General features: G+C 35.7%; 1 protein-coding gene across 1 annotated transcript in view; it reads right to left on the bottom strand.

Moving 5' to 3' along the window:
- RIMS2 (regulating synaptic membrane exocytosis 2) overlaps nt 1-20,440 on the bottom strand; it is a 209,326-nt gene that overhangs the window by 22,746 nt on the left and 166,140 nt on the right. The window contains exons 19-20 of the mRNA XM_063299583.1: nt 17,478-17,650; nt 11,073-11,314 (exon numbers count right to left, since the gene is read on the bottom strand). Of these exons, the coding sequence (XP_063155653.1) occupies nt 11,073-11,314; nt 17,478-17,650 (415 nt within the window). The remainder of the gene's footprint in view (nt 1-11,072; nt 11,315-17,477; nt 17,651-20,440) is intronic.

Here is a 20,440-nt window from a genome sequence, read left to right as displayed (position 1 = left end):
AGTTGTCAACTTTTTAATAAATGAAAACATCCTTGTCGCTACATAAACTTACTATGTTTTACTTTCTGTGGTAACCTGTTGTGGATTTAAACAAGAAATGTTATCAGTTAAATTTTCAGTATTATCAGATTTCCCATATTATCAATTAGATTTTCAGTATTATCAATTAGATTTTGCATAGCCTTTGTCAAAAAGCCAGTATAAAGTTATTAATAAAAGTACATTATGAGTCATTATTTTTACATTTCATTTGCAAATGGAGAATTAACTGTAATTCAACAGTTCAGTGCTGTTGAATCCCCAAATCTAAGATTTATCTTGGTAAGATAAAGTACCAAGATAAGATTTTGGTACTTTATACATCAGTACTTTGAAAAAAGACATAATAGGCAGTGTTCCATTCTCTCTTTTAAACACTCAGAAGTAAATTAATAACCTATCCCACTATTCCCTCCTCTTTCCCTGCTCCTCTGAATGCTCAGACAGATTGTTCAGTTGTGGAGACAGAACCATAATGTCACTCAGGCAGGAAGAAATATCAGAAAGGGCTGCTCAGGTGTTCGTTCCTTGCTGTTCACTTCAAGCTGTTTCAAGTGAATGACTGAATGGCTCAAAAAGATGCGGTCTCGGAGAAATCAACTGAACCTCCTCGAAGGTCTATATGAGGTTCATGATTTGATGGCCTACCATTTCTTTGAATCAAACTTTCAAAACAAACAAAACTTTAGGGAAAAAAAGGTTATGCTAGGAGTTGATCACCCCACACATGGGAAAGCATGAGACTATTCAAAGAAGACCTCAGGGAGGGTTTTTTTTTTTTTTTTGGTACTTATTTGGTGATAATAAAGACACAATTATGATTATACTTTTTTAATAACCAGATTTGCAAAAGTACTGGTTTACAAATGCTGGATTGCCTGTAGACTCTTGATAGCTTTGGACTACACTCAGGCCAAAAAACTACTGCTACAAAAATTGAGTGACACTGAATATCAACCTTAAGCTAGCTCACTCTGAGCTCTAGAATCCTACTAGATGCAGGTTCCTGGGAAACAGCAAACATCTCATACATTCTCACTTCCTCTAAATTGAGGAAATGATTTTTTAGGACTAAGCACGATGTGCCCCCATTGGGGTTTCTCCTGTATATGGCAAGTATGCCAACATCCCCGTATCCCAGTGTAGATGCTCTTGTGACTCTGGGGAAATCAAAAGAAACACATTCTCCTTTACTGTAAATTCTACAAGTATCTTTAAAACAATACTATAATTCCCCTTTACTGCGCGCGCCAGTGAGAACGGATGATTTCTATACCCACTATCTCACTTCAGATTTAAATTGTGACATCTCCCACAGGGTAGCTAAATTTATCACTGCAGCAGTTAGAACCAGGTAATAGTTAACTTCAGACTCAACCTGATAACATAGATATTGAGTAAGCATGATTAATTATGCTCAGAGTATTCCAGGTAGAACTTCATTATTTTAACGTATACTTAATGTATTTTATCACCACATTTTTAATTTTCTAAATGTTTAATATATGGTATTAGTATTTTAATACTCTACTATATTGTCATGGAGAGCCAGTTTGGTGTAGTGGTTAAGGCATCAGGCTAGAAACCGGGAGACCATGAGTTGTAGTCCCGCCTCAGGTGCGAAGCCAGCTGGGTGACTTTGGGCCAGTCACTTTCTCTCAGCCCTAGGAAGGAGGCAATGGTAAACCACTTCTATTTTAATACTCTACAATCTAGTAGAGTATTAAAATAGATACATTAAAAGTTAAATGTTATTTTAAATGAGCCTGCAGTTTGTTTATTTATTATTCAAATTTTGTTACCACCCATCTCCCCCAAAAGAGGGACTCTGGGCAGTTTACAATAAAATTAATGCTATAACAATAAACGTTAAAATCCCATAAAAATAAAAACAAGCTACAAATATAAAATACAATATAAATAAATATAGAATCCAAGTGGCTATAAAAATTCCAATCCAGTGGGTGGGGCTCTAAGACTCAAGCCACCCCCAAGAATGGCTACCCACCTTCCCATCCCAAGCGAGACCAGCAGAACCAAGTCTTCAGGACCTTCCGGAAGGTCAGGAGTGAAGGGGCCTGCCTCACCTCCGGGGGCAAGATGTTCCAAAGGGCAGGAGCCACTGCAGAAAAGGCCCACTTCCTAGACCCTGCCAGGTGAAATTCTCTTGCAGACGGGGTCCTCAGCATGACCTCTCTGCATGATCGGGTGAGGCAGGACGATGTTATGGGGATGAGACAGTCCCTCAGGTAACCTGGCCCCATGCCATGTAGGGTTTTAAAGGTGATAACCAACACCTTGAATTGGACCTGGAAGCAAACTGGCACCCAGTGCAGCTCGCGCAGTAAAGGTGTTATATGTGCCGATCTAGGGGCACCAAGAATAGCCCGCGTGGCTGCATTCTGGACCAGCTGAAACTTCCAGATACTCTTCAAGGGTAGCCCCATGTAGAGCGCATTGCACTAGTCTATATGGGAGATGACCAGGGCATGACTGACTGTTCTCCAGTGATTCTCTGGATGCATTTGAAAAAGCTAAATTTTTACCCTTACTAACTATGGAACTACATTTGGAAGTATGTGGATCATACTTCATAAAGTTCCTGCAGGTAGATTATACAGTGCATTTCCACTTGACATCAGCAGGACGTGGTCATCTTGCATCTCCCTTACCTCTCCCTGTCAATAACAGAAGCAGAAGGAAAAGTATAAAAGAGAAAAATATATTTGAATAATTTTTATATGAGATATTTTTTCTTAGCTCAGCATTTGAAAATAAAGACATCTATTTAGGCCATCACAACTGTGAAAGCAAATCAACCGATGTTGATGAAGATTCTCAGTCATCCAGGTGGAATTGTCTGTAGGTTGAGTCACGGCAACTGGATTTCTTTCTTTTTGTAGAAACGTTTTGCTGCTTGGACAAGCAGTGAAACATTTCTACCAAAAAGAAAGAAATGCAGTTGCCGTGACTCAACCTACAGACAAATCAACTGATGCTGACAGATGAAGCTGCTTCAGGCATGACCATTTTCTTTCCCAAATCAAAGCTAAGTTTCCAAGGAACAGCTTTGGGTTTAATACTCCTAGTGCTAAAAGACTTTTCAGAAGCTGCTCCAGACCAAGAATGGGTTATCTGAATTGTTTCTCATAATGTTCTGGTTCCTTCAGAAAAAAAAATGCAGTATCTGTCGCAGACATGCAGTCGTTCTGAATCTGTTCATTTATTTCATTTGTATTCTGACACAATCCAAGCAACTCTTGACAACTTACATGACATGGAAACATTAAAGCATCCATGTTAAATCTTAAAATAAACATTTTATAACAAAATAAACCACAAAGTTCAAGTAAGCAAAGATAAAAATAATAGTAAGAAATAATAACATAAGGATAGAGATAAAAATAGCTAAATCACCCAAGCTAGTAAGAATGATATCTGGAATAATTTGGTTTTCAGCATCCTCCTTCAGTATCCTCAAGAAGGAGGCCAGTCTGGTCTCTACCAGGAAACTAATCCAGAGGACCAGTACTGCTATTGAAAAGTAGTACCTTTTGCCTTCACTTCCCAGAACTGGGAACTAGGGACAGTTTCTACCTGAATGACCTAACAGGTTGGGGGACTCCAGTGTTCCTGCAGGTACCCAGATGCCAAACCATGTCCAGGTTCATAGATCAAGCACTTTAATTGTACATAGAAACCACCTGGTAGCCCACACAAATCCTGTAGTATAAATATAACATGCTCGCAGCATCCGGTGCTGCATCCTGGACTAATCGTAGTTTCTGAATAGTCTTTAAAGACAACTGTTTGTGGGCTGCATTGTGGCTGTTATTGTAGTCATGTAAAGTGGCATCTGGCACATAAATGGGAAATGCGCAAATGTCCTTCTACCCACTGCTCAAAAACGTGTGAATCCAGAAGGTCCCCCAGATCACAAATCTGCTCCTTCAGAAGTTGTACTTGTCTGTCCAGAGATAACATTGGTGTTAATGACTTTTCTGCCATTGCCCCTGCCCTGTGGAACATCTTGCCCCCTGAGGTGAGGATGGTTCCCACTCTCCTGGCCTTCCAGAAGAGCATCAAGACCTGGCTCTGCCAACTAGCTTGGGGTCCCAAGAGTGACAGGCAGCCCTAGGGGTGGTTGGTGGTTTGAAGACACTCTCCCCGCCTTTTAGTTTTCCTCTTTTATCTTCCTGTATTTTTTGTATTTTTATAATGGTTTTATGACTTTTTATTTGTAAGCCACCCAGAGTCACTTTTACAGTGAAATGGGCGGTGTATAAATGTAATGATAGATAGATAGATAGATAGATAGATAGATAGATAGATAGATAGATAGATAGATAGATAAAAGAATTTCAGAAATTAAATAAATATGAACAGTAACTCCGTCTTGGTTGTGTTCAACTTCAGCCTATTCTCTTCCATCCAGACCTCTACAGCCTCCCCCCCGGATAAGATGTCAATAGCATCTCTTCTAGAAGCCAGATGGCAATGTTTAGTTGGGTATCAGCAGCACAGTGATGATATCACACTCCAAACTGTCAGATGATCTCTCCCAGTGGCTTCATATGGATGTTAAAAAGTAGAACAGAGAGGACTGAGCCTTGAAGCATTTCACAAGATAAGCTCTGCTCTGTCACTATTCCTGACTGAAACAACCTGCTTTAGTTCTCACTTGTTTGTTCGCTCTGCATTTCTACTGCTTGAGTTATCTTTTAGTCAATACAAGTTCTTCTATTTCTCCTATTAGGCTTTTAAGTACTTTTGCTCTGGATCTTCACATTTATTTATTTATTTATCAAATTTGTCACCGCCCATCTCCTCCAACTGGAGGGACTCTGGGCGGTTTACAACATTTGTCTATAGTAATTATATTTGTAAGGTGAATTTTCTGCTACTGCTGATCTTGTTCCACCTCCTCTAATTTTATGCCCTAACAGCTTTGATGAAGTTACCAAATTATTATTATAGAAAGGGAATGTTTTTCAACTTATATACAGAGCACCCTATTAAATGTATAATATTTGAAGTTTCATGAGAAAACACTCTATGACATCCTTGAATAAAATCTTGACAAATAATTATTTTACTGTAAAATTAAACAATTTGTTTTAATGTGATTTCTTAGTATAGAAGTTTTAAAAAGTACAGCTAGATAGCTTTCCTTTCAAGGCCCTGAGCCTCTCTGTGTGTAAGAGGAAAATTTTAGATACTTTATTTTTTGGTAAGGAAGCTTTGCATTTTAAGGGGCAATGATTTAAGCTTTGCAGAATCTTTAAAAAAAAACCTATATCACCCCTGAAAACTCCAGAAATCCCTCCCCAAATGGCCCTGTACACTTTTGGAACAAGAAGTAAAAATACATAATTGTTACACTAAGTGTTCCAATTTATTATTTAAAACATATGGACAGTATATTTAAACACCTATCTTATATATTTTTATTTATCCATTGTCTAAGGTATGATTATTTTCTTTAAATTATTGCTTAGAAAATTGCAAGCTATACAATTTTCATTTAAGACCTATATGGCTAATGTAAAGATATGTATAAGACCGTGCATTTATCTCAACTATATCTTCACTTCTTCAAACTTGCAGTTTGTCATTGAATTTTTCACCTGCAGACTCAATAACTCCTAGAGAAATCCTCAATAATCCTCTGCTCTCAATGGTAGAACATTACATTACTATATGTAACTGAAAGGAAGATAACTCTCAATTTAAGGGGATCCCCAACCAAAAAACAGGAAGATTAGAAAGAAAATATCATCTGCCTGCCCTACCATATTTCTTGCAAATCTAAGGCAATTCTTCATCACCCCATTTTAAAGTTGAATTATTTAGGGAAAAAGTCCTTTCAGGAAAATACAATACTTAATGAACCATTACAATAAACTCAATAAATTTGTACTATAGGTACAAATAAAAGAATGAGATATCAGAAATCTAAAGCAAGCTAACTTACTTCTCTGAGAGACAAAAGAAATAAATTTCTGAATTAGAGGTATTTAAATATAAAGATTCTGGAATCTTTCAACAAAATTAGCCTATCATCCTAAGACTCCTAAGCTAAAATTCTAAATAAGAGTTTTAAAAGAGATCCAAAATTCTACTACCATTCTCTAAGGGTAAAGGTAAAGGTTTCCCTTGACGTAAAGTCCAGTCGTGTCCGACTCTAGGGGGCGGTGCTCATCTCCGTTTCAAAGCCTTGGAGCCGGCGTTGTCCATAGGACACTTCCGGGTCATGTGGCCAGCATGACTCACGGAACGCCGTTACCTTCCCGCCGAAGCGGTACCAATTAATCTACTCACATTTGCATGTTTTCGAACTGCTTGGTGTGCAGAAGCTGGGACGAGCAACGGGAGCTCACCCCGCCGCGCGGTTTCGAACCGCCGACCTTCCGATCGACAGCTCAGCGGTTTAACCCGCAGCGCCACCGCGTCCCCTTACCATTCTCTAGAGATGATAATAATTAATCGTCCCATTCCATCTGGTATAAATAAAACAGAACACAGTATGTAATATTAAATTTGGAAGACTGGTTCCTCCATTATATTCCTATGTCTATGGTAAGCTAACTCCATGATATAAACATGCAAATCACAAAGGTGGTGTCCTAACAGTCAGGAACCACGCAGAGACGAGGAATAAGTCTCTAGTGTTTTATTACTGCTACATTAGACAGAAAATCCTAACAAACTGAAGAAGCGTGAGAAAACCCATACAGATAAACCCCAAAAGTCAAGCCGGGTCTGTTCTGTGTCTCTTTGAATGACTGCTCAACTCCTCACTACTACGCATGCATTTTCCCCCCTGGATAGGGGCCCCCTCCTGCTCACCATCAGTGCTCATGACAGGTGGTTACTAAAGCTGCTGTTACAAACTCATAAAAAAGAAAGGATCTTTTCAATACTTCTTTGCTAGGGATGACAGAGAATTTCATTCACTTCACTTTCTGATACAGGCTTGTGAATAATGCAAGTTATGAATCAATATTTGATGTGAACTGGAATGCTGCCATTCTTCAGTACTAGCACTTCTCAGAATTTGTGAGGTAATTCTCTAAAATTGCATAACAATATACAGTATACAAAATGTTTATATTAATAGTACATGGGACAAAATGCATGAATTAGTAGAAAAGAAGCATTAGAAAAGGAAAAGTCTAAAATGTGCATATTGGGAGATACATGCATAAAATTACAAACAAAGTTTCAGGCAGATACAGAAAAAGGGTAGAAGGAACTAGTACCTGGAGAAAACAAAACATTCTGAAAATTTGACAAGTACATACATTCTGTGCTTTATCTATCTAATGTGATTATTACCCCCCTTTCCTCTGCAGTATGTAAGTTTTTCCTATGTATATTTTATTTACATTATTTTATGTATTTACATAATTTCTAAATACCTGATTGATTGATTTAATCCAGTTTAGGCACCGCTCCACTCCAAACAAACTCTGACTCACATATAGTATCATAAATATAATTCTAAAAAAAACATCATCTAAAAAGAGCTAGCGTCATTTATAACATACCCGGCAACTTGAACTCCATAAACCCAGTAAAACAGTAGTGTCTTTATTGCCTTTTGAACTGAGTTTTTCCAACATTAAACTGTAAATGCATTAATCCTATCTGCACTAATTTTCACTTTTGATCTGGAATCTGGAAGATTTGAAACGGAACAAATGATATAAAATCTTATTCTAAAATAATACTTTAAAATATTTTATTTGTTTAAAAGAGAAAATATTGTAATTTACTTAACATTTTCCATCTTAACACTCAGGTCTAACTGATATTAAAAGCAGGTTGACACTGCACTACAAGAAAGATCAGTTGTAGGCATGCATATTATGAGGTAGTTTATTTTAACTGCACATACAGAAATATTGGTTACTGCATTTAATATAAAGTCATACAGGAAGTACAGCTTGTTTCCACATCAGCTATTACAGGAATAAGTATTTTGTAGCAAGAATTAAATGCTATGATGTTATGAATTGCCTTTTAAAATCAATATATTAATGAAGTTTGTCAGTGCTACTGGAAATAATACGTTCAGTATGCCTGATTATGTGAAAGCACATAATGTGGTAACCTTATTGAACCTAGGATTGGTGAGTACATGAATAGGAGATTATTCAGAAACTATATGCCCTGATATGAGAGCCTCGTTCAGGACTTATTGTCAATCCCACCGGGTAGACAAGACCAGATAATCAATGCCACAGGAAGACCAGAACTACACTTTATTGAGATAGGCTATAACAACAGAATCTTGCAGGTCTGATTGTGGTATACCTCCCCTTCTTATTCTTTAGTGAATGTAGTGAATGAGGAAGGCCTGTGTTGAACCACTTCCAAATATTATCCTGTTTTCCAGGGCTTAAAGAATGCTTCAGCCCCCTTTGCCTGCATATTTCTGTCAAAGCCACCTCCCTTACTCTCTACACTTCTGGAGTACTTCTGAAGTACTTATCATTCCAGATAAGCTCCCTCCCCAACAATGCCAGTCAAATGACACTGATTTCTACAGTGTCATTCTGCTGTAAGCATGAACACCTGCAGGAGAAAAATATTCATACTGTATATACAAAAATGTATGTTCATCAATTTCCATCTGGACTTTGCATTATCGGTTGATCTTATGAATTCATACATAAAAGCTGATGTCATTAGAGCAATGATGGTAGTGAGTAGGGTTGTCCAGAATGCTGTATAGTTAGTATTTCAAAATTAAAACACCTGTTTATGTTGAGCATAAATGTAACAACAATTCTAATAGATTACAGGCATGACAGAGACAGGACTGGGAACCATTTGTTATGTAATTTGATAAATACATTGTTGTCCTCTACATTAGGAAAAAGGATATTCTTTTATAGGCATAAACTGTAACTAGGTAGTCCTCAAGTTATGATCATTCATTCAGCAACTGTTCAAAGTTATGGCGGCACTGAATAAATGGTACTTATACTTGGTCCCTGAAGTTACGGCCATAGCAACGCCCCTGCGGTCACGTGATCAAAATTCAGGCACTTGGCAGCCCGCCTGCACTTATGACTGCAGAGGCACTTCAACTCCCCCACCCACCTATCTCCCCCCACATCTCTGTCCTTTTGGCTCCCCTACACAGCAGCACTCCTTGGTGGCAGTGATGCTGAGGCTGACATAGACGCCTGGAACTGTTAGCAGTTTCAGCTGCCACCACTGCCCCTGGGCTTCTACTTCAGTCCCAGCATCACCACCGAGGAGTGCTACCTCAAACCCTGCGCTGTGGCCCACCACCTCAGCGCAAAGCCCCCCCCCCTTCCCTGTGCTCCGCTCGCCCTGCTACCCCACTGCCCAGATGGCCTGTGCTCTGCTGGCCCTGCCGGCCTGCTGGTGAACAGAGCACAGGGTGGCAAGGCCAGCAGAGGAGTGCAAGGCAGCCGAAAGGACAGAGATGGGGGAAGATGGGGGGTGGGGGAGTTGAAAAGGAGGCAGTCCCTTACCTTATCAAGGCTCAGGGCTGGGAGGGACCAAGCCAGGTGTGGCTTGGATCGGGATGGGTCCTCACCTAACAACCAGTGAGATTCTGTTAATGGCAGCAATGGGGAATTCTGGGACTGCCATCACTAAGCAATGCAATCATGTGACATCACGCTTTACAACTGCATCAGTCCCAATTACTGTTGTAACTCAAGGACTACCTGTATGCTTATAGATACTTTATATACATTAACATACTCTGGTTTCTCTTCAGATCATATATAAATTAACAGATACATTAGGAATACATTTTCGAACATAAAGTTACAATGATGTTACAAGAACATTATATTGAAGTTGTAAGTACATATTTTGCAGTACAAATATTTAGCATTTATAAATATAGCAATATATTTTTGAAGAACTGACAATTTGGAGGAACTGACAATTATTTGCCTTCTGTCTTTAGTGCTAACTTAATGCCAGGTAGCACTAGTAAGCGGCAGTAATTATAAGTAGAAATATACATCCTATCATTCTCCAAGCAATTTTGCATCGTCCTTAGTACAATCTATCTCAAACTACTGAGAACAGAAATATTTCCCTCTAATCCATACAACCACCATGTTATATGATGTTACTATATTATTGGAATTAGGACACAAGTCAACCACTTACTTTGAGCATATGATAAACAATGACTGAAAGCCAGACTTAGTTGTGCTTATTGTAGATGAAGTGCTGATTGACTGAAACCACCAAGAGGGATACATTTTGAGTTATTCATTCACAAGGGATGAGCCATGTGAAGGATGCAACAGACAGATTAATGCACCATAACTGTATTCTGACACTTCAAAGATAAGTATTGCTATTTAAAACCCTATTTCACATTGTTTTGTAACTTTGCACATCCAGTAGAAAAAAACCTCAACAAAGCTTATTCCAGTGATCAAGTAACACTGCCCTACAGGGACCTTTTCAGTTAAAATGTTTCTTATAGTTACTTTGATTATCTAAATCACAGACCATTTCGTAACACTGATTTATACATTATATTATTTGCTTTGGCATCATATTTTAAAATTAAATACTAATGTTAAAAAACAACAGGAGGGTTTTTTTTTTTTAAAAAGCTAACATTCTTTAATATACAACAGATGCTAGGTAGCACAGAATTTAACAATAAATTGAATAAAAAGGGATAATTTATAAATATCTTTTTGCTTTTGTTTATTAGCATCTTTGTTTTTGTTTATAAATATTTTTTTGTTTCAAAATATGCTGCAAATACTCTTACAAAAGCGTTCATTACAGCTATCACATGAATTTGAATACAGAACATTTTCCCCTTTTGTAGAACAATTAGACCTTTAGATTTATATATAGCCCCAATACTGTGGTAGTGCTAAAAAATGCTGAATAATAATTTTCATAAATCATAAACATTCTGAACTACATTAAACTTCAATATTTTCACCTAAAAATGTAGATAATAAGCAATGTGAACAACAATAGAATGAAAACTGGAATTTTATTCCTACCAGTTTGGCTGAGTTGTGAGGTGCTTCTGCTTTTCCGTGAAAGTCCCACGATAGCTACCATCTTTGCACCAATACTGGATCGCCGTTTTTTTCCACCTGCACCTACAGTGCCCACTGCTGTATCAGACTGGCTGCCATCATTCTTCTCTAGCGTATACATCTCCCCACTGATGCTGGTGCTTTTAGTTATATTCTGTCCTGAAGCGCCAATCTGTCTGCTTTGCATTTTAGATGTAAAAACACTGTCAGCCAGTAGATGGATATACAATGCCATAAAAGAAAAAAATAAAATAAAAAGAAGACAGAAAAGGAAGGTTTCAGACTGAAGGTTTTGGGTGACTATTGGGATAAGCAATTAATTCACACAAAGGTAGGGAAATTGGTTAGTCACAGAAATTGAAAAGTTCAAATTTCTTAGTTGTTGATTGTACTTGTTTCATCACAAAACTTATTTGTAAATTTTACTGAAAAGCTCTGGCATTATTATGATAGTATACTAAACTGTAAAGTTATAACCACATAAGAAATATATCATATATGTTTTTACAGTTTATTATTCTTATATTCTTATATATGAATATCAGTTATCCACTGATGACATATGCATATTTGTCCAATCTGTCATTAAACAAGATTCTACATGCTAAGGAAAATACTGTTTTGTAAGACAAATAAAATAAACAAGCCTAGCAAGGTATATTATCTATGAAAGTCATTTTCTTAGCATTACATGCATATTCAATCATGTGAATCCTCATCTACAGTCCAAATTGATACAGCTTAGACAAAGGTTTTACACCCCACAGAAAGTTAGGCTTTATTCTTACAAACAGCTGAATAACTACAATACATATTATTTTTATTACATTTAATTTGGCAAGTGGGTATGCTTCTCAATGAGCAATCCTAGCTAAAAGAATTGGGCTATAAAAAATACTGGCTTCATTACTGGGCTCAAATAACTTTAGATATTTGAGCCCAATAATGAAGCCCTTGGAGACGAGGATTCAATGAAGGATTAGCAAAAAATTAATTTGGTATACATATATGCAAATTGTAAGTTATGTTATGTTACATTATTATTTAAATTATTATTAACATTTGTGGGGAAAAACGAGAGGAGGCTGTGTGTGCTGCCTTGAACTCCCACAGGAAAGGCAGAATCTGTATCTAACAAATTGGTTAATATTCTGACTTTCTACAATAGGCCTTAACTTAAAAAGAGAGTGCATAAAGATAAGGGTGATCCAAAAGATATACTCATATGAATATGAATATGCACGTGCACACCAGACCTACTTAGAAATGAATAGTTTGAATTCTAGCGTAGGTATGTACACTTAGTATATTTAAGAGTATAAATACAAACAGAGTTAAAAGGTTGATTTCCCTCCTTACTGGAAACAAATACTCTTCAATTCATTGTTATTCTGAACTGTTGTAGTGGATATTTATGTAGCCCAATTACATTTATAATTTTAGGTTTTACATACACACACACACACACACAAACTGAAGCTTCCTGTAAGAGAAAGACTGTGTCTTAAACTAAACTGAATATAAAAATTCAGCTGCATCTATGAAATTGGGCCATAAAATGTCATAAAAATTTTAAAAACCTATTTTTGTTATGTTTTAGATTTAAGGCAACAAATATATGAAATAAGATAAATCATAATATACACTTCGGTAAGATGATTCACTGCTGATCAATATTATTAAATAAACTAAAAGCCTGCAGAAAAGAAGATATCTCTAATTAGCAAGCATGCTAGAAGTTAAAAACTAATATATATATACTGTTTGGAGAAACAATGATACTGATAATGGATTTAAAATAGGGCATGGAGAGGTTTTAAATAACTAGAAAAACCATTGGGAAAGTTAGTTAAATTAACGCAGTACTAACAATTAAACTTATCTTTATTTGTCTTCTACAAATACAGTAACCTCTATTAGCAAGTTCCAGGGGTAATTTTGTATTGTTTTAAGTTTACAAGAGTGCTTTTTAAGTGGAAGATATTGTTCATTTTTTAAGTATATTCTATTATAGACTACTTCTCTACATTTTATTATATAATTTTTCTATAATGTTTTGTTATATAATGTCACCATTATGCTTTTGAAACAGAAGACTAATGCATGAGAAGGGATTCTTAACTCTTGCCCTTGACATCATTTTTTCTGTCAAGGAAATTTTTTTTTTATTTGAACATAAAATACTACATACAAAAAGTATGTTTGCATTGTGCTTGGAGAGAAAAACAGTCCACCCATATGTGTGTGTGTGTGTGTGTGTGTGTATTTGCATCATATGTGAAAACGCTTCTAATAAAGCTTACACTATAAGCTTTCCTGCAACAAACAGGAGTTTCATATCAAATGCTGTATGTCCCAAAGAGGAGGCAGTATTATGCCAGGATCAGTTGATAAATTATTTTAAAATGCAGCTGTAATGTAATTGCCAAATAGGACATGTTTACTAATAGCTACAAAGAAAAACTAAGAGAAGGTTAAACATAGATAGTGGGGTGTTAAGATGTCAAATTCTGCAGTGATATGATTTAGAAATCAACACTCAAATCATAACTCGCACTCCAACCTTAAAATTTTAATACAAATCCTAAACTTATTTATTTGGGAATTATGTATGTGGCACACATGATAACTGAAATAGTTACAAAGTTGTAACGTTTGAAATGCTTATATGTCTTTTTTGAAAAAATTCTGATTCCAAAATAAGCAATGTATATTATTATATGTACAAGATTAGGCATTCCCATCTTCCATTCTTATTTCCAGCATAACCTAAAGAAGGATCAGAAGTACAGTATTTACTTGTTATTTGAATTCAGCTCATATCTGAATCCTGAACAAGTTAATTTTAATGATATGTGACATAAATCAGCTTCATAACTCATTTTGATAATGAAGTACAGTTTCCTCAGTATGAATATCACAACATGCTATGTTTAATCTGAAACAGAAGTTTTAAAGTTCTTCCTTCTTATCAAAGAAGAAGAGATGGGAGGATTATTAACAATAAGTCATGATTAAACATTATGTCCAGATGAGACTTACTCATATATTACACTCTGATCTTATACAGTACCTATTAATTGGGAAATACTACCAATTCATGGAAATCTATTTCTAAATGTTTATAAATATTAAGGAAAGATATTTAATTCAGTGATATCTAGGCATATTCCTTCTCTATATTTATATAGTTTTATACATTGGAAGCAAACACTACTGCCAAATTTTGATGATAAACCATTTGGAAACAAATTCAGTATTTCCTAGAAGTAAATAATTAAGAAGAAGTGCAGTAGTGAAAGAAAAGTTTGTATTCTGCTCGTGTAATACGAAAAAGTGCTCAAATGTGGTTCTTCATCAAACTGAAGGGAGATACCGAGTGGGTGCAACAATGTTCAGACTTGAACCCTGTATTCTACAACCCTTTTATTAATGACTTGATAAAGATGTGAAAGTAATGTTTATCAAATCTGTAGAGGACACAAAACTGGGTGGGATAGCTAATAGCCTATAAAACAAAAGTAACAAAAGTAAAATTTTAAATAATCTTGATAGGTTAGAAAAATGGGATAAAAGCAACAGAATGAGATTTAACAAAGGTCTTCACTTAGGAAAAATAAATCAAGTATAGGACAAACAATATATGCCTTATCAATAATATTTTTAAAAGATTTTGTGATTGTAGTAGGATGATGTGGCTAAAAAAAAAATCCAGACACAATTTTAGGTTAGTAAGGTAAAGGTTTCCCTTGACGTAAAGTCCAGTCGTGTCCGACTCTAGGGGGTGGTGCTCATCTCCGTTTCTAAGCCTTAGAGCCGGCGTTGTCCGTAGACACTTCCGGGTCATATGGCCAGCATGACGACACGGAACGCCGTTACCTTCCCGCCGAAGCGGTACCTATTGATCTACTCACATTTGCATGTTTTCAAACTGCTAGGTGAGCAGGAGCTGGGACTAGCAACGGGAGCTCACCCCGCCGCGCGGTTTCGAACCGCCGACCTTCCGATCGGCAGCTCAGCGGTTTAACCTGCAGCGCCACCGCGTCCCAATTTTAGGTTACACCAATAAAAATCTATTTTCCAAATCACAAGTAATAATTTCATTCCATGCTTGTGCTGGTCAGTATTGTATTTAGTTCTCAGCAGTAAAATTTAAGGAAGATTCAGACAAAAATGGAAGAGGTTTAGAAAAGAGCAACAAGGATGATCCAGCACTGGAAACTAAACCCTATGAGGAGAAACTGAGGAACAAGAGAGTTATGATAACACTCTTCAAATATCTGAAAGAATTTCAGAGAAGAAACTCTATTATAACAGATTGCAGGACACCAAATAATGTATTTAAATTACAGGAAGGCAGTTTCTAATTAAATGTCAGGGAAAAAAACATTAAAATCCAGTTGAACAGTTGAATCAATTATCCAGAGAGATGCCTGAATGCATCTATTGAAGGTGAACCAACCACCCAAGATATTTCAATTTTAATTACTGCACTTAACAGGGTTTTGGACTCAATGGCCTAAGTGACTCCTTAGAGAATCTATGATTCTGAGATTTTGTGAAAAAGCTCATGTTCAGAAAACAAAACCTGTAATATTATCCCTATTTCTGAAAGCTTTAAAACAAATAATACTGATAATAGCATTAATAGTACTTAGAATTTTTATAGCATATTCCCTCAGTTTCCACAAGACTCTGCACATACATTAAATAAAGAATGGTTAGAATAACCCATTATTATCCTCACTAATAAAATTATTCCCTTATAAGAATAAAAAGAAAGAAAATATATTGTATTTTCTTCATAAGGTTTATTATATTAATGAAATTCAAGCTCCTCAGTATCAACGTCTATTTCTATCCAAAGAATCATAGCTACAGTACATAGCTACACAACTTTCTACCCATATAACCTGAAATAGATTGGTATGACAGAATTCTGTTAATACGACAAAAATCTAAGAACTAACTGCCCTTTCTAAACATATGTCATGAATTCCTGCTTACCTTGAACCAAAATCAACCAACTGATGGCCTTAATTCCTATACAAGATGGGCAAAATTTCTGTAATTTGTTTTTTTTTTTTTGCAAAAGAATTTAACTAAATAGTGTATTGGTTGACTATTAAAATACTCTGCTAAAATTTTATAATGATGGAGACAAAAAGGGAACATAAAGATAAAAATTATTATAATTCTCTAATAAATGGAGATCTATTTTACCTGAGATCATCCTGTGAGTATCTCCTTTGCAAATCCTCTTTATTTTTTGTTTCTGTTCCTTCCTCAGTTATCTCCTCTTGGGCCCCTTCATCCTCTTCTGATTCTTTATCTTCCTTATCACAGTTCTTTGTCACCTCCTCCCCATCCCCCTTTTCATCATCTTGTTCATCCAACATTTTCTCCAGCTCCTGATTCTCCTCTTCTTTCTCAAGGAATATTTCCCCATCCCCTTCCTCCCCTCCCTCTTTTCTTTCCTCATGTAATCTTCTGAGGTTAACAAAAATTGAGGAAGCATGCAAGCAAATGAAAAAAAGAAGACAGAAGCCAGTTAGGAAAGCTAGACAGAAACCAAACATTTACTGAGTTGAGGGTGGGGGGAGGACAGCCAAAAAATAAAACAAATAAATGCTAAATAGCAATCATGAGTGCAAAAACATGCAGCCCAATTCTAGAAACTAATTAAGATGGAGTCTATTATTTTTAAGAGCAGAAATGGCAAGAAGTCTGTATAATAACATAAATGGCAAAAATTATCTGTACAGATTTTCTTTAAAATGCAGGACAGAAATACTTATCTCTCTGTCTGTGTGCTGTATGCACACACACATCCAAATCTGCTGTTCTATAGCTTTGTGCTATCTATAACCATGTATCAACATTAATTAAATGATATTATCTTGTCTGCAGGAGGAAAGTTAAGGTGCATACAGCTGCACACACAATGCCTCATGAACTCAAGAGCCCTGGCCCTGCAATATCCTGGTTCACATGGAAGACAATTTGGCTCTCCTACAGACATAATTAAATCTGTATTCGGGGGGGAGGGAGTTTTTAGGAGTGGTCTATTTTAGGAACACCTGAATGAGGCTTACACTTCCATGACATAACTTTATTAAATGTAGTCATTAAGATGTATACATGACTTGCTATTATAATCCAACATATTTATTTTGTGTGAATTTCTAGTAAACAGTTTGTTTTGAAAGTAAGTAACTTAACCTACTTTCAGAGTATCTGAACGAGAACAAATACTCTAACACAGAAGGCTAACCTGACATTTCAGAATGTGTACTGGAAGAGATGTTACTAGGATCCAGTTCAATGCATGGAAAACAAGTTAAAAGCAGACTTCTGGTTTCTTACCTAATTTTCTTGTTTCCTCTTGGCCGTTCTGATTGTACAGACATATAACTAGTGCTGCTAAAACGGGATGCACTACTGGTTCTTGAGACTGCTGATACATCACTGACATCACTGTCTGAAGACTTGTTGGAGACATTATCAGAGCCTCGTTGAGGATCCCGCCCGGGACGATACTGTAATGCAAACAAACTATGATGTTCATGGTAGCCTTAAAGGAACCTTGTTTTTTAATAATTCACTATCCAAAGTTTTTATTGGTCTAAAGAGGGTGCTTATTTTTTAAACATCTCAATATTCCCCAATAACTAAGATTTAATTCACTTTAAACATCTCAAATCTTTTTCTTTAATGAGCTCAAAGCATTTTGCATGGTGTAAAAATGCAATTAACAGTAATAAATAATAATACATACATATAAAAACAAAAGCTATTTCAAAGGGAAAGTATGAAGGCCATAAAATTCTTTGGGAAAACATAAAATTCTTTGGGAGCTGGATGGCTTGTATGCAACCAACCAATTTAATTTATTCTATAATCCACAGTTAAACAAATGTGGTTTAAAAGGACATGTGAATCCAGTCAACTAAAGTTTACATTAATTTTACAGCAAATTATCATAGTAAATAAGTATTTGCATCCAAGCTATAAATCTTAAATATTATTCTGTGGAAGTGCATTCATACACCAGGACTGGGGAATCCCTTTTCCTCAAAGACTGTACAACATGGCAGTACCAGGTGGCAAGGAAATTCACAAAGAGGGAGCTAAAACGAGCAGCATATAACTCATCCTTCTGATAAACTAGTTTGAAACATTTGGACTTTCTGCCAGGAAATGTATTGAAAGGGACTTATGAAATCAAGAAAACTATGGGAAACTGAGAGAAAAATGCTTCTTACCAGTGGAAGGACAACCAATGAAGATAGTAACCTGAGAAGTCCTTTCCATAAGTCTTAGTTTGTGGAATGTATTGCCCCAAAATGTTTGGATGACTTTAAAAGGGGAAATGATTAGACAGTGAAGATTCATGGCTGGCATATGGGTCATATTACCTAACTGGAACTTCCATGTTTAGAGGTACTTTATCTGTATACCAGATGTTAGAAATAAACAAGAAAGCCTAATGATATTGATTTTAATTCTTCTTGACTCTAATTGCACTGTTCTTCTTGTGTTTTATAGTTTTGAATTTTTATTGTTGTGACCCACCTTGAGTCTTGTATAAAGAGAAAGGTGGGATATAAACTTAATAAATCTATGAACCCATAGAAATGGAGAAAAAACATGGAATTTATAAAGGAATACAATGTTAAGTATCTTGATCATCTCCAAATTAGTAATGCTAATAAAGCATTTTAAAGAACTAAAAAAATAAGAAAGCACATTAAGTTATATGTACAGCATTATATTGCATTTATTATATTTAAATGTATTTTAATCTTGTATACTTTCTGCCCACACTCCGCATGGCAGGGAGAACTTAAATATTTTAATCTCAATATAATATATAATGTAAAAGTACAAAACTAAATAGTTATTATAGTACAGATATATACAAATATATTCTACCAATTACAAATTGTTAGAAGAACTTGGAGAAGTAAGGATTGACTTTAGAAATGAAATAAAAAATTCAGTGGATAACAAATGATTACTGGGATAAACTTTTATTCCATCAGTATATATTTTAGACCAACCTTCCCAATTGTAGAAGCTGTCTAGGATGAAGGAAGATTAGGCATATCAATTTAAGAAGGCTGTTCTAGATTATTTTCTACTCAAAAGCTTATATAGTTCAATACAAAATAAAACTATATGCAATATTGCATTTATTAAAAAATTCCCCCATATTTGAGATTGGCTCTAAATTTGTATAATACAGCTTTCACTTGTTTGCACTCAAGAGGATTTTGACCGGGCAAGAACAGGACAGTTTTCCAAAACTTCAAGAAATCTGAGATGGTTTTCTGTATAGTATGAAATACGTGATTTTGAAATGATACAAAGAAAATGTGCTCATCTAGCTCCTTTAAACATTCTTGTACTAATTTAATTCCCAAACCCTTTAAAGTTTTTTTTCTGAAGTGTGCTAAGATACATTGCTTTCAATAGTCTGAATTCAAACCATCTATGTTCAGCCCAATAGACACTGTCAGCGCTGACACTCATTTTATCATCTGCTATAAATTTTATATGCCAAATGATAAGCTATATATTTTTCTAATCAGTTTTCATGGAGTTTTCTTTTATTGGACTGGTTCCAAACATATCATAAAAAGAGCACCATAAAAATAAGAGAGCTGACTGTAGTAATAATTGTAGTAGACCCACAGGAATCAATATTATCTTTAGTCCATTTATTTCAGACAGACTACTAGAACTCTGATTTAGTCTGGTTCCATTATCTTTAAGACACTTTACTTTAACCTACATACTCAGTAGTCATTAATACTTGTTGCTTGTACCTTCCCACATTTCTTCTGAATTACATTATTATATCATGTATTCCTTCTGAAATCCATGTATATATATATTATTTAATGTTCTGAAGACAGAAATTACCACTTATATCTTTTCCAGCTAAAAAGGTTTTTTTTTAAAAAAAGTAGCCTAGTGTATTGTTAATAGCAAATGTATTTGAAGCATTTCCTGCTTTTTGCTAAAAACAATTCATGCTTTATCTGTGCTCAATATATGTTATTTCATGTTTTGTTAAACCTGAATTAAAGCTGTTTAAACCAGATCTGCAAGCTCCATCACTACTACAGATGTTTAGTGAAATCAGGTACCATGGAAGAACCTGAAACTGATAGGAAGCATTACAAACTGGAAATGGTTAAATATTGGTGGAGTTTGAAGGCAGGAGAAATACGAAAATGAGCACCAGCAAGGTATATTGAAGTGAATCAACACTCTTTGAAAGGGGTGAGGGAGAGTATTATAGCAACAGAAACCATACCTCA

The sequence above is a fragment of the Candoia aspera genome, chromosome 3 (assembly GCF_035149785.1).
Source record: "Candoia aspera isolate rCanAsp1 chromosome 3, rCanAsp1.hap2, whole genome shotgun sequence".
Classification (NCBI taxonomy): domain Eukaryota; kingdom Metazoa; phylum Chordata; class Lepidosauria; order Squamata; family Boidae; genus Candoia; species Candoia aspera.
The sequence above is the reverse complement of the archived record's forward strand: the minus strand, read 5'-3'. Positions and strand labels throughout refer to the sequence as shown.